Below are 13,302 nucleotides of genomic sequence, written 5' to 3'. Positions count from 1 at the left end.
AAAAGCAGTACTGTGGACAAAACCACCTGAGTCCCACAAAGATCAGTACCTCACTCAAAATTCTGAGAAGCTTGTCATGTCTCTTGACGTGAGTTTTCCTGTAAACACCTGGTAAACAGTCAACGTCAGGGACATTTTTATTTGACACAGCAGAGAAGATCAGGACGTTGACGGTACATTGCCTGAGTCTCAAGTAATATTTCCATCAGCAGCCTGGAGCGCAGGTGCTACATACCCTGCCCCATACCAGACTTACTCTAAGCTGCTCACCATTTACAATGACCTGAATGTCTTTAAAGTTGATCTCCCCACGAGCCAAGATCCGGCCCTCACAGCGGTACGTCCCTTCATCCGTTTTCTTGATTCCCCGGATCTGCAGGTAGTTGTTGGACAGGACTATAAATCGAACTGGAAAAGACAAAAGGAAGGTTCATCCAAGGATCCTGAGAAAAGTTCACCGCAGGCAACAGGTTATTCTCCTCTCCTTGTCCTTTCTGGGTTGAGATAGGGCTTAGTGTGATAAAGTTTTCCCTCCCAGCACTTAATAGAGATACTGCTGTAACTACATCTGATATTGCCAAGACAGAAACCAGATGTGGGTAGCAGGCAAACTGCTCTGGTGCTTTATACTGCAAGTACACAGAGACAGATAAGCAGATAAGTACAGACACACAAATATATTTACATTTAATCCGTATCAGACAACAAGCAATTTGAAACTAACTCCTCTTGCCCAAGGGTGGCAAAGTTTGAATCTTAATATAGTTCCCTTGTGCCTGCAACAAGCAGACGTGGGAAACACAGCTGAGGCACAAATGCTCAACTGGAGTCAGGGCTCTGGAGTCCCCTCTGCCAGTAAAATGCTCCTCTGGGTATGATGATCTGTCACATTTTGAAAGAAAGGTTCTGTCAAAGAGCTTTTAGCTCCACTTTCCTTGGGAAGACTGGAGAGTGTCACAACATGCAGCTTCTATGTCTGGTGGTACTTCTTTTATCTCTTTTTTTTTTTTCTCAAGCATTCCTACACCTATTCCAGTGTCTCCTTCTCTCTTCCCTTGTGATCATCACCACCATCATTTTGTCCTCCCGAAGCCCTTGCATGAGACAAGTTTGAGCCCTGACAGGAGACAGACATTTGATCCCTGAACAGACAAGCATCAAGACACCTCTTGTGCCTTACCATCTTTTTTTAGGATAACATCCCTGCCTTTGTGCTTCCAGATGATGGTAGGAGGCAGTGAGCTGACCACATCACACACAATCACAGCATCATCCCCTTCCTTGAATTCCTGAGGAGTAGGAGCATTCCTGAACATCAGCTTTTCTGAAAACAATGGAAAGAGAAAGTCACTGCAGCTTTCTCAGTACACCTCCAACTATGCTCCTGATTCAAGCCTGAGGAAAACAAAGAAACCTCAGAGGACACGTCTGCTAAAAATGTTCTTGATCCAGAGGGGAGTATCAAGGTCTGTCTGACTCAATGGTACTGCACTGCAGCACAAGAACCCTGTTTTTCAGCCCTGCCTCCCAGACACATCAGTGAACCAAATCAATACTCTACCTGGCTCTCTGATTTGTCCACACTGCAAAGAGAAAATGTGATCTTGGAACTACCCAGCTTTCTGTTCGGAAGGGGAGGAGCTGCTATCATGGCTCCGCTGGACAATATGCTGATGGCTTATTACAACCCTTCTGAGTGCATGATCCTCTTTACTGAATGCTAGTTTCATGTTCTAGCATTTCTGTCATCCACAAAACTTGCTCTTTACTCCTCCCAGACAGTTATGATGCACTAGAATCTTCTCCTTCTACCCCTTGTTTTCAGGTCCTTCAGAAGAATTTAAGCAGTAGACATGCTGATAATGCCCTGACAGGCCAAGGTCCTAGTTCCCACTTACCCCTCAAAACCAAGAAAGGGGAGGGTCTGCATCTTCTTAACATACCCTTTCTTTTCACCCTCCTTCTTCCCCTTTAAAAATAGCCTTTTCTAGGAAGGTAAAACGGTTGCCTCCCTAATCTTGCCTCATACATGTGCAATGCAGACCACAAAACAGCCTCGGAGCCGCTCTCTTACGGAAAATTTTCACATTGACGGTGGCCTCGGAGTCTCCCTCCTCTGCGCTACTGACAACACACTTATAGATGCCAGCATCATCAATGTTGGCGTTGTAGATGGTGAGGGTGGAGGAGAAGTCATCGTTTCGCACCACTGAGATGCGCTGTTGGTTCGGCGTCAGCTTCTCGCCATTAGGGGAAAACCAGGAGATGTCTTTGTATTTGGCCTCCCCTGCCACTAGGGAAAATCAAAGAAAACAGAGCAAATTGAAATGAGTTCCCAACAAATCTGCACAGAAGGAATTAAATATAACCAGTAGCACTATGTGGAAGACTGACTCAGAGGAAGGGCTACAGGTACCTGGGAATCAAGCAAAGAAAACTCTCTCACAGCACTGCGAACGGTCAGCTGCTGTCCTGCAAAACCATTAGGTTGGTTTTACAACCTAAAGGGGTGCACTCACTTTATCCCAGAATGGCCTTCTATGCACCCTGGGATCTCATGCCCTAGTCCCTCCACTATGCAGACTGGCCTGAGAAATAAAATCCTCTTTCCCAACAAACCCAGATAGACACACCTGATGCCATACACCACCACTCACCTTGACATAAGAAGAACTTAGATTCTCCAACGCTGATCTCCCCCTGGCTTGGAACAATGTCCACTTGTAGAGAGGCTGAAAAAGAAATGAGCATCCAGAAAGAATATTTGAGGATACTGCTGCTGAAATAAATCAGAATGATTTCAGACATTTTCGACCTCCCTTTGAACATCTACTTAACTCCCATGCCTTGTCAGAGGGTACTCTCTCACTTTCATTGCACTTTTCAATGAAGAACACATTGCCCTTCTAGCTCCTGTATTCAGCCTGTTTTCTTTCTGGGTAACCTAATTTCTCTCAACTACACTACTTTAATATAATTCAGTCCCAAACAAAACTGAAAGTACAGAGAGAAGAATATAATAAAAGGCTAAAGGTTCATTAGATTCAGTGTAGCAAGGATTAAATAGTCCGCTTCTATAGGCTCATTTTTCTTGCTCTTGTCTTCTACAAATCTTTCCAATATCTGAATTTTACATTTGAAATCACATTTCAGAAGTTTCACCAGAAAATAAAAACAAAAAGGTGCTCAATTTCCTAGAACAATCCTGAATTGGTAAAGGGAGAATCAACAATCAAAGCAAAGCAAGTTAGACTGCCAAGATGAAAGCTAACCAGATTTCTGCCCTGAGTTATGTATAGGCTGAGGTATTTTTTGATCAGAATTACTTTGCTAATAAACAAGCCAGAAAGGAAAGCATACCTTCCCATTTTATGTTCAGTTACAATTGGCTTCCACAATGCATAGGCCCAATGCCCTTTCCCCCCAGCAACATCACTGCCTTCTTCATAGCATAAATTATGACCCATTAGGTAGAAAATGTAATTGGATTCTGGCTTTCCTCCAGCTATAGCTTAATGCTGCAGCAGCTCTGTGGCCTAACAAGTCCAGGTCAAGTATGAATTTCAAGAGGCCAAAATGAATAGGCTTTCTTCGGAAATTGCAGTCATTAGCTGCTGAAAACAGTCACCTTAATTGAGCTATTCCTCTACCCCGTGTAGCCAGCGTGCTTCTCAGCAACTTTACTGCAAATGCTTCGTCTGTCACCCGATGTGTTTTCACTCTGTAGTAGTGTTCTCTCAGAGCAGATAATTTTACCTCCAGACCACAGAGGCATTACTTGTTACTGCCAAATACTCCTGGGTTTACAAAACATGCACAGCTTCAGAAATGAAAATGGCAATGGCAACATTCCTTACATACTTGGGAAACAGACTGTGGGGGTTAGCCATTAAGCAGACAGCTATCCACAGAGTGACAGTGGCTGCCTGTCATCACTAAAAAAGGAAGTAGTACAATTTTCTGATAAGGTGCCTGAGCAAATTTCCTTAGACAATAGCCATTCTGACACAGCATTTCTCTTCATAACTGGAAGGAATTAATCAGAGCCAGCAGAGCTCCACAAAGGATAATAATAGTGCAAGGTCCATGCCACTTTTCTAGTTTCACTCTCAGCAGGTTTCAGCAGGTTATGCTGATAAATGCCAGTATTCCATCTCAAAAGACTGGGGCACCAGCACAAAACAGAAATGACCCAGCTGAGATTCAATTGCAACTAGAGCTTACAAGTACTGAGCATTCCAGTTCTGGCTAACATTTGTATGTATGACCACATATCTTGCCTAGCAAAGAGGCTTTCAGAAGGAGAAGACATTACAGTATACCTTGATCACTTGAATAATGGGCGTTTATTACAGCCCCTCTTAGCCTGTCCAAGACACTCTTCTGACCTCTGCAATGTTATATACTGGAAATACAAAGGAGTTGTGAATGAATGCCCCCAACAGCACTGCCTTGAAAAAACAGACCAGCTCTAGGAAGGGCATTTAGACTAGTCACCAACTTTTTTTCTACTCAGCCAAGCAGCACTAGCAAACAGCAGTATGCTGGCAAAATGGCTTTGAGCTAATTGAGATCTAAATCCATACCTCTTTCTTTCTTTTTTTCCATCTTTTTTGATGCATGCCTGTGCAACAGCAGATGCAAAGAACAGAAGGAAATCACGCAATCAGGAAACATCTTACCAGAAGTAGAACCAAAATGGCAAAGCTAGAGATCTGAGCCCAGGCAACAATGTCCATCTCTCAAGGTTTTCACTTATGTTTTTCTAGGGGTTCAACAGCAATCACTCCCTGCAGAAAGACTTTTGATTTTTAATCACTAGGTGGAACGAGCAATCATCTCATAGTGACTAATGGCACAAAACATACTGTAATAAATCTCAGTATTTCCATTCTGCCAAAGATATTGAGAAGCAAAATCATACCAGGCTTTTATCAGTTTCTTGTGGGTTTTTTTTTTTGGTAGTTGTTCTCTGTAGGAGCCAAGCTAAGGGACTGGATAGGCTGTGGGTCAGCTCCAGCCTGCAAACTGCCCTGTTTTTTGTTCTCTGTGTATTTACAATCAATGTTAAAGTCACCTTCTACCGAATCACAAAGGCTGGGAGGCACATCTAGAGACCAAATTAGGCACAAAAGTGCCCAGCTGTGTTTAGCCAGCAGCCTTCAGGCAGACACATTGAAGATAACTTCTGGAAATCTGCTATCATCTGAGAAGAAATCTTCCTCTGAATTATTCACATCCAGCTCATCTGTACTTATTTTACACCAGGGTGATCCAAACCTAATTGGTTCAAACAGCCTTCATCAGCAGAAAATCTTGCTGACATCATAACCTATATAAACAGGTTCACGGTGACAATGAACTTAAACTACACCAACAATTGCTCCCTACTTGCTGAGCTCTATTGCTTAGTATATGATCAGACTAACAAACCCAGCACTGCCGTGGATTTTAATCACTACTTAACTGTTATTTTTGTTTCGCAGCTCAGGGAAAGGGAGACTATTTTTTCCACTCTTCATTTAATAGACACTGTGAGCCCATTTGTATTCTGCTTCCAACTTCAAGCAATAAAGGCCTTTTTAGCATCACATAATAACTGCATTAAAAGGCCTCTTCATAATCACACAATAACACTTTTTATAGCTCTGCCCTCCTCCGTATCTTTTATCTGGTTACAAAGTTCTCCAGCCCCCAAATAATGCTGAATAACTCCCCACTAATTTGGAAGAAAAAACTCTGCTAATGCAACTTCCTGTTCATCTGTAGTTAAATATAATTTGTTTTGCATTTCAACAAAAGAAATGAGCTCAAATTAAGCCATGATTTTGGTAATAGGCAGGGAGGATGTCTCCCTGCTGGGGTAAGACTGACAATAACACAGCAAGCATTACCTGATAAGTAAATAACATGCCACTTCAAGCAGAGGAAAGTGTGTAAATTGCTGGTTACTGGTTCTATATCTGTCTAAATTCAAAAGGACTCAGGTGAAGCAAAGTGTGAATGAACTGCAGCAAGGTGCAGTCCACATTAGAAGCAGGAAGGCTAATGCACACACTGCTCTTGAAGATCTGTCTGGGGCCATGCAAATGACAAGTCTCAGAACGCTAAATACACTGAACTACAGATTTGCGTTAATGCAAATTTACTATGAGGTAACATCCATCATGGCTCCCTAGGATGAATGTGAGTTCATTCCCCCTCCCTCCCCTTACCTTGCTTTCCCATAAAACTATTGCTGCTTTAGCCTTCCGCTACTTTGCCGCTGACTCTCTAAATTCTCTTCACAGGAGAATCATGATCATATTCAGCATGTACCACAAGATAAACCTACCATTTCTGTATAGTTGAAAGAACTGGGCAGGAATCTACAGCAGGAGGCACTTACACATGCAAGGTAGTCTGCCCCTGGCTACATTCCTGAAGAGGCTCTTGTCAGAACCATTTCAAATATTTATATTAGCCTTTGGAAAAGATGCAAACCCTCCAGCTTCAGGACAGCCCATCTCAAGCAAAGACAGGAGATGCCAACTGCAACCTGGCTAAGCTAGGATCAGCACAATTTTCCACTCTTCTCTGACAGAATTTGTTTGCCTGTCTTCTCAACAAGACTGAGAGCTGAAAACCATGCTCTCTATTATACAAGAATTTATCAATGCATTTGAGAAATCCACATTGTAAATTACTCTTTGGTGGCTATCTGTAGAAAACTAACCTCAGCACAAAACGCTGGTAGATTTTACGTTGATTTTATGTATTTTCTCTATTAACCTTAATTCGACACCTGCTGACCACGTAACTCAGCTCTAGGGTGAATAAAAACGAGCAGAGGAATAATCTCAGATTCTCTCCCCATGTTCACTCTTAACATTCTCTCAGCATAATAATACTGCAAACTGAACCACATACTGACCCACATTTCATTTCCAATCTCATCTGAAATGTCTCTGCTTATTAACATTTCAAGCCTCAGGTTAATCCAGAGACATGCCTCCCCTTGTCCACAAGCTCACTCTAAACATGGTCACTGTGAAAAACACTCCAGACATGAAAGAAAAGCAAAGTAAAACTTGAACTTGGCAATGAAACTCCAGCCATGCCTACAGACAAATCAGGAAGAGCCACAAACTGAGACAGTAGTCTCAATACAAAGGCAAAGTGCTTTAATGTCAGTGGGGCTGGACATTAGGAAGGCAGGATACAGCACATCACCACTAGATGCCCTCAGGAGAAACAGCTCACACTGTTCATCAATTCAGTTGTGTGTCTCAGCAGAGAAGCTTGACACCTTCTGTAGTCACAAATGCTTATTTTCCTTATCAGTTTGGATATCTCCTGAGAGAGCACTGACATTCTCTGTACCACTAGCTGAGAGCGCAGCTTCAAATTACTACAAACAGCACTGACAGCTGTCCAAAGGCACTCCACTAATACTCCATTAATTCTTACTTCTCTTACATCTCTCTGGACGTGCCCCCTTTCAAGGCATGAATTTAAAGAAAATACTATCTGTATAGCTGATTAGGGGAAAAGAAGACCCAGTTCTAAAAATAGCTGGGTTAGATGTGTAATGATGCTGTATTTCCCTGCCAAGGCATACTCAGGATCCCTTAGCAGTCTGTATCTGCCTCTTCATGGTGGTCTAGGGCTGGATGAATTACACAGACAGGGATGTGACTACCATAGAATAATGGTGCTTTCAGGTAATTAGATAAATAGGAAATCATGATGTGTAATACTGAAGTGCAGCAAGGAGGAACATACTAAAGCAAGAAAAGGAGAACATACTAAAGCAAGAAAAGGAGAACATACTAAAGCAAGAAAAGGAGAACATACTAAAGCAAGAAAAGGAATGATCTAGACAAAACAGAAAGGAAAGAAAAGAAAATATAGTAGGATTGTATCTCCTACAAGAAGTAAAATTTGCAACAGAGAAGGTTGGTCATCCTCACTCTAGCACTAACAACCATTTAAGATTGTTCCCTTAAGTATACGGTTAATATATATATACACATAAAGAGACCAAGTGTAACAGAGTATTCATCTATGGTCAGATTCAGATGATCCAAACTCCTGGGTTGTCCACAACTCACATCTTGTGCTAGGCATGTGACAGTTCCTTCACAGGAGCCACAGTGTGCTAGCATCTACTACTCTACCTCCTTTTGCTCGCATCCAGTGCAAACACCTAAAGGAACAGTTTCCCTTTCTAGCACTGATATCCTTGGGACAGCTGTCACGGCAAAGCAAACAGTACAACATTCACTGTCACCACAGCACAAGAGGAACCAGAGCAAACAAAGGCCTGCTTTCAATAAAATGGAGAGAGACTTGAGATGGATTAGGAGAATAGAGCTGGAGAGCCACACTTCAAACAATACGATTTCCTTTGGACAGATATATTAGGAGGCAGCCTAGAGTTCCAACAGTTGTTAGAGGTCAATTAAGCTCTTGAGTTTTCCTTCTCATACTTTAGTCTAAAAGAAGGAAACTCAAATTCAGAGCTATTCAAATATGAAAACATTTGTTGATGACATTTCATGAATGGCTTCAGGAATAGAAACTGCAAAAAAGTTCTTGGGCTTTTCACACCCCACAGCTATGCCTCTGTGACCAGCTAGTTTTTGAATCAGAGGAAATTGTGCCTGAACCTTTCTTAAAAGGGACCCAGGCTGTAAATCTGAGTCATATTGATTGCTTTCATGACAGCAAGCACAGAGCAAAGTATTGCCTTTGTGACACATTTGACAAGAATCCAGCTTTTCTTTCCCCAGAGAAAGAATTATTGGGATCAACTGGATCTAAACAGCTTCAGCACCTTCAGGCTCCATTAAACAATTCCCCCAAAGCTGAGGATGCTACTCTGCCTGGGTGTAATGACTCTCACACCAACCAAATAAAGCAGACTGATGGCCACTTTGTATTTGAGAGAGTTACTGCAGTCACTGGGGCTGCAGTAAGCTGAGGCAGGCAGAGAAAAGGAGATACTGAAAACTAGACTTGTCCCTTAATATAAACACAGCAGGCAGGACTGCAAAGAACAAATCTGAAGCCTTGCAACCACGATACAAACAGAACTGACATTTGCAAGAATCCATCGCTGATGCTCTTTCACTGGAGTCTGGCCATTTGTCAGTGTCCCTAGGAAGCATCACTAAGCAGATGACTTAAAAGAGTACCAAAACCACGTTCCATCTCAGAGCTTTCTCAAAAAGCCTTTAAAAGTAAACTTAAAATACATATGAGTTACTGTTTTGAGGAGGAGATAGAAGGACAGTAAGTACAGAGAAATAAATAACAGCCAACACAAGTCTATCACCAGCTGTCTGAATTCTCTGATCCAAATCTGCATCCACCCTGTAACAGAATAATCAATGAAAGCTTGACTAAAACAGTATCAGCAGGACATCTTGGTTTATGGCCTCAGTGCAGAGGAACAAGATGAACTTCTGAGGGCTAGAGGCCAGACTGAGCTATCTTCTACCATCAAGGTTGTGAAAACTGAATTATTAAAGGCTGTACCTTTAGTTTTATTCATTTCTAGCAGCAGTTTCCTAATTAAACTCTGCAGTGCATGCTAAATTCCAGAAACAAAAGTGATCAGGAAAAATATATCTGCTGGGTCTAATGGCCACAGAATAGGAGTAGGATTTGTAAAGCTTTTGAGTTCAGCAGATTATGGTGAAAGCCCTCAGGATTTAATATATAACAAAGGCTTAACAAGACAAAGACATGCCTCCTGTACACAGTCACTTTAATAAAAATACACTGACTGCTCAAGAGTAGGAGGCAGGCAGCTGGGATTGATCTCAGCTGGTCTGCAGATCCAATTCCTCCCCAGTCGCCATGGTAACCGCTCAGTAATTCTGCCATGGAGGACTGGATTGTTGATACCTTTGGGGAATATCAGAACATAGAGACTCAGAGGGAGCAAACAGCAGCAGCTTACTACAATGCCATGACAAAATGCAAAGAGAAAAATGTGACCAAAGCAACATTTAGAGGAGAATCATCAAACATACCAGTACTTTTACAGGGAACATAGTTTTATGTCTCTTCTGATGACATTGTTGATAAAAGCCTTTATTGCTATGGATTCAAAAATTACTAGCCCCTATTCATCACAGCAAATATTTTCATCTACCTGAGGCAGAGTAAGCCAAGATGCTTTATGGAGTCATTAAATCAGAGTATGGACTATTTTAATTAAAAACTAAGGAACTTACAATCTTCTGCTGAAAACAAAATGTAGGTGAGTGACATTGCATTGTGGGTAATATTAAGAATCCAGAGAAGATGATAAAAACAGCACTTGTAAAAGCTCACGATTAAAGTCTAATCTTGCTGCAGCTAGTTTATCTTGGCAGTCTGCTGAGCAGCACGCACACATTTTGCATTCTTTTGTGGAACAGAACTATCGCTTCACTTGCAATGCAGCAGTAGCCAACAACCCTGAAAGAGCTGAAGCTCTGGGGATGTCTATGTCATTCCTAAACTGAAGCAAGCCCTATAATGTGCAAGCTCCATTTCCCCTACAGTCTACCATTTAGTCCTGGTGCATGCAATAGCCTTATTAGCAAGAGGTTTGACTTGAAAGTCTTGAATTCTTTCCTATCGTTTTTCATATGGCGATTTAATTTTGGGACATTTTTTAGCAATAGTTAAAGCTGGACTAGTTTGGAAAAGCTTGAAATTAAATACTTCCTTTACAGAAGTGATTAACTTCAGTTTGGTTTCTATTATAGTTGATATTTAAGTAACCTCATTTCATCAAAACTCCTAGCCAACGGACTGAGACATTACACAGCGACGTGGCCCTTCATATTAAAATACCGCAGGACTGAATAGGACCGACCCCCTCACTGGCCAACAACTGTATTCAGGAGTTGTATTTGATAGCTGATTTTGCACAACGTGACATTAAAAAATGCCATCAGTTGCCTGTACCAGTGTGTGCCAAAACAGGCAATTTTAATCCTGAAAAAAAAAACCAGACAATACATGAGTGTCTGTTCAAACGTCTTTGCTTACTCTAATGAGGAAGAGCCTTATCAGGCCTGACTTGGGTCCTGGTTACACAAAACATAATCAAATCCAGACCTAAGAAAATAGAAGGGTATGAAAGATTGCATAGTATTTAAAGAGAAATACATCCAATCAAGTCAGAGCCAGAGGGACAAATAGAGTGCAAGTATAACATGAGCAAAGCCAGCAATATTACACCAACACTGGACTTGGCTTACAACCAATAAAGTCTATAGATGCACACTTGTAATCTAAAACATTTTCTACATACATAGAAGAGTTCTTGCTGTATGGATATGCTGTGTCAGCATCTATTTTACAAACTTGTCTCCAGGACTTAAAACTTGGCTAGAAAAATTGATCCTGGCACAATCTTGGCACACAAGTAGTTACTTGAGATTCATACAAGTAGTCTGAGCCTATGCCATGAAAGAAGGCAACTAAACGAGCACAACACTAACATTGGAAACTTCACCTGTAGAGTGAGAGGGCCCAGGGAGCTTTTTCTTTGCTGAATGCCAAAGCTGAGGGAAATGCACAAGAGCAACAAAAAGGAGTGTGTAAAACATGCTAAACTTTGGTGTATCTCTCGCCAGAAGGATCGGCCCATTACATTCCCAATGGAGATTTTGTTCAGTTAAATCATAATCTGAAGTAGCCATGATGGACTGTAGCTGCTAATTAGCAGACTTTGGCCAGATAACATTCAAAGAACACAGTATCAAAATGTGATTCCTAACTATTTATAGATGACTCAACACGCAGAAATATACTGATAACCAGCAGAGTCCCAAAGCCTCACAGAGATAAAAAGCAAGAAGTGCCACTCAGCTATGGCTGATTCCTCTGCAGTAAACAGGAATTATCAATCTTGCCATACAACCAAATATTGAAAGGTTAAACAGTCCCATTTTTCCTTGCTGTATTAGGAGAAAAAGAAGGTTAATGGCCCACATCCCAAGGACAAAGCACCATCACAGAGCAGACTATTAGATGTTTCCGAGAATTTGGTAACTTGATAAACATGCTAGTGCCTCTCGAAATACCACTGTAATTTGTAGGTAGGCTTCGATAACATTTAAAGCAGTGTGTTAACTGGAAGACCTTTTGCAGCTACCACCTTGATAGAATCTCCACAATTCCAGAAAATCATTAAGTCTATTAGCATCATCAAGAGATCTTTCCTTTGAATATAATCTAAAGCATTAATATAATGAAACAAAAGCCGAAACATTAGGAAGAAAAATATACTAATACACTAGTCTATTTGCTCAACAAGCACAGGAAGGAAAAATGCCTTAGGCAAGAGTGAAATGAGCTTGTTTACTGCTTCCTCTCTGCTGCTGATGTCAGACTAATGTCAAGTTACAGGCAATAAAATTAGTGGCCTTCCTCATTCAGACATCACAACATATAGAAGAGAAAGTTTATACAAACTCAGATTTAGACATCATTTGCAGCTAAGGAGCTCAAAAAGAAGTGAAGAAACAAAAACAATATAAAGCCAGCCAAACTTGCCCCTCTTCCAGTTTATCTCAATGTCTTATGGTATCAGCTGTGACTGACAGGATAAACAGTAACCAAATTGCCAGAAGGCAAGAAAATGCTTCATCTAGTGTCCTCCTGGAAGTCTCCTAGAAACCTAGTAAGAATTCACTACAGCAAATATAATAAACTTAATTCATGACAGGGCAGAGCTCTGGGTAGCTGGAGTCTCTTCCACAGTTGTCTCAGCTTTAAAAAACATACAGCATCTAGTTGGATTTTTACTGGGACAATTCCAAGCCATTGGGGCGTTACAGTTACCTTCCTAGGCCAGTTAATTTGAGTGAATGCTGACACTGTTCTCCTTGGGTATTAACAATCCTTGCTTCCAATCTTGTCCTATTTCTCTTCTGAATCTCTGCAACTCATAAGTTATACAAGTCAGACAAAGAACATTTTAGCTGAGAATCCGTGCTGTAAAAATTAAGAGAACAGGCAGGACGTTATGCAGAACCACAGCTATGCAAATAATCACCAGCAACGAGTCAAAAATCATCAGCAATTCTTGCACAGTCCTACACCTCAATTTCCTCATCCATCTTTCACCGTAGCAACAAGAGCTAAGTACAGGTTCCTGTAGGCTAACTTAATCAGGGTGCCAGTGATTTTTCCCAGTCATTGCTTTGGAATCCAAAAGGGAGAAAGACAGACCTCAGAAATTCCACTTGCACAGGACACATGGAGATGCCATTCATTCCATTTCATTTTCCACAAAAGAATGCATATGTAACT

The 13,302-nt window shown here is 41.3% G+C and overlaps 1 protein-coding gene across 3 annotated transcripts in view; it reads right to left on the bottom strand.

Annotated features, from left to right (window-relative positions):
• Nucleotides 1-13,302, bottom strand: part of NCAM1 (neural cell adhesion molecule 1) — an 88,609-nt gene that overhangs the window by 45,556 nt on the left and 29,751 nt on the right. For all 3 annotated transcript variants that reach the window (XM_062014017.1, XM_062014018.1, XM_062014019.1), the window contains exons 2-5: nucleotides 2,658-2,732; nucleotides 2,075-2,293; nucleotides 1,181-1,324; nucleotides 271-408 (exon numbers count right to left, since the gene is read on the bottom strand). In XM_062014017.1, the coding sequence (XP_061870001.1) occupies nucleotides 271-408; nucleotides 1,181-1,324; nucleotides 2,075-2,293; nucleotides 2,658-2,732 (576 nt within the window). The remainder of the gene's footprint in view (nucleotides 1-270; nucleotides 409-1,180; nucleotides 1,325-2,074; nucleotides 2,294-2,657; nucleotides 2,733-13,302) is intronic.

This window comes from Colius striatus, chromosome 23 (genome assembly GCF_028858725.1).
Source record: "Colius striatus isolate bColStr4 chromosome 23, bColStr4.1.hap1, whole genome shotgun sequence".
Taxonomy (NCBI): domain Eukaryota; kingdom Metazoa; phylum Chordata; class Aves; order Coliiformes; family Coliidae; genus Colius; species Colius striatus.
Note: the sequence above shows the minus strand (reverse complement) of the source record. Positions and strands in the feature narration are given on the sequence as shown.